Source organism: Rhincodon typus, unplaced genomic scaffold (assembly GCF_021869965.1).
Source record: "Rhincodon typus isolate 14 unplaced genomic scaffold, sRhiTyp1.1 hic_rhity00004828, whole genome shotgun sequence".
Taxonomy (NCBI): domain Eukaryota; kingdom Metazoa; phylum Chordata; class Chondrichthyes; order Orectolobiformes; family Rhincodontidae; genus Rhincodon; species Rhincodon typus.
The window spans coordinates 10,752-12,124 of NW_025970466.1; the positions used below are offsets into that span (position 1 = coordinate 10,752).

A 1,373-nucleotide genomic window follows, 5' to 3' on the forward strand; every position below is an offset into this window, starting at 1 on the left:
TCTCTCTGTGCCTTTCTCTCACTGTGTCTTTTTGTCTCTGTCTCTCTCTCTCTCTCCCTCTCCATCTGTCTGTCTGTCCCTCTTTCTCTGTCTCTCCCTCTCTCACTGTCTCTCTGTCTCTGTCTCTCTTTCTCTCTCTATCTCTCTGTCCCTCACTGCTCTCCCCACCCCCCAACCTTGCTCTCTCTCCCTCTCCATCTCTCTCTGTCTCTCTCTCTCTGTCTCTCTCTCTATCCCTCTCTCTGTCACCCTCTCTCTGTCCCCGTCTCTCTGTCTGTCCCTCTCTCGCTCTCTGTCCCTACCCCTTTCTCTCTGTCCCTAACCCCCGCCTCTCTTTTTCCCTCTGTCTTGTTATCTTGATTCATCTGATTTTGCACGTCTACTATTTCTCCCCCTCTCTCTCTCACTTTTTCTGGCTCTTTGTATGTCTCTGTCTGTCACTCTCTCTCTGTCCCCTTTTCCTTCTCTCTCTCCCGCTCTCTCTCACTCCTCTCTTTGTTTCTCCCCTTCTGCTACCAACTTTCTCCCTCCCTCTCTCCCTGACCCTCTCTCTCTCCCTCTCAGTCTCTCTCTCTCTCACGCTCTCTCTCTCCCTCTCTCACACCCTCTCCCACTTGCTGTCCCTCTCTCCCTTCCTGTCTCACTCTCTCTCGCTCTCCTGCTCCGTCTCGCTCTCCCACACTCTGTCCCCCTCTCTGGCTCACTCTCCCCCCTCTCCCTCTCCCCCTCTCTCTCTCACCCACCTTCTCTCTTCCCCACTGCCTCTCTTCATCACTCACTCCGTCTCTCTCCCATTCTCTATCCCTCTCTCCCTCTTCCTCCCTCTCCCTCCCTCCCTCTGTTTCTCTCACCCTCCTTCTCTATTTCCCACACTCTCTCTTCCTCACTCGCTCTGTCTCTCTCTCTTCCTCTCTTATCCCTCCCTCTCCTCTCTCTCTCTCCCCCCCCCTCCTTCCTTCCCTCCCTCTCCCTGGGATATTGGATATTGTTCCTACCTGCTCCGTGGATTTGGGTCAATCCTGAGCAAGTGCAGAGCTCCCGATCCTCTGAGCTGGACAGAAAGTTGAGAACAGGGTGAGAGACAGAGACACAGACAGAGAGAGGGAGAGGGTTGGGGAGAGCAGGCAGACACTGTGCGGGCCAGGGAATTGGACAGTACACAGATACACACACACACACACTCACACACACAGACACACAGACACAGCGCTCGCTGTAATACAATCCAATCTCAACAACAGGAGGCAAGTCTCAATCTCCCAAAACCACTCCCTCCATCAACTCCCAGCTCTCCACCCAACTCCCAGAAGGGGAGACCAAGAGAGAGAGAGAGTGAGAGAGAGAGAGAGGGAGGGAGGGAGAGAGAGAGAGAG

General features: G+C 54.3%; 1 protein-coding gene across 1 annotated transcript in view; it reads right to left on the bottom strand.

Moving 5' to 3' along the window:
- Window positions 1–1,051, bottom strand: part of LOC109926292 (semaphorin-6D-like) — a gene marked incomplete at both ends in the record, with an annotated part of 11,779 nt that extends 10,728 nt beyond the window's left edge. Inside the window, one exon of the mRNA XM_048593960.1 lies at window positions 996–1,051. Within this exon, the coding sequence (XP_048449917.1) occupies window positions 996–1,051 (56 nt within the window). The remainder of the gene's footprint in view (window positions 1–995) is intronic.
- Window positions 1,052–1,373: the final 322 nt, after the last annotated feature.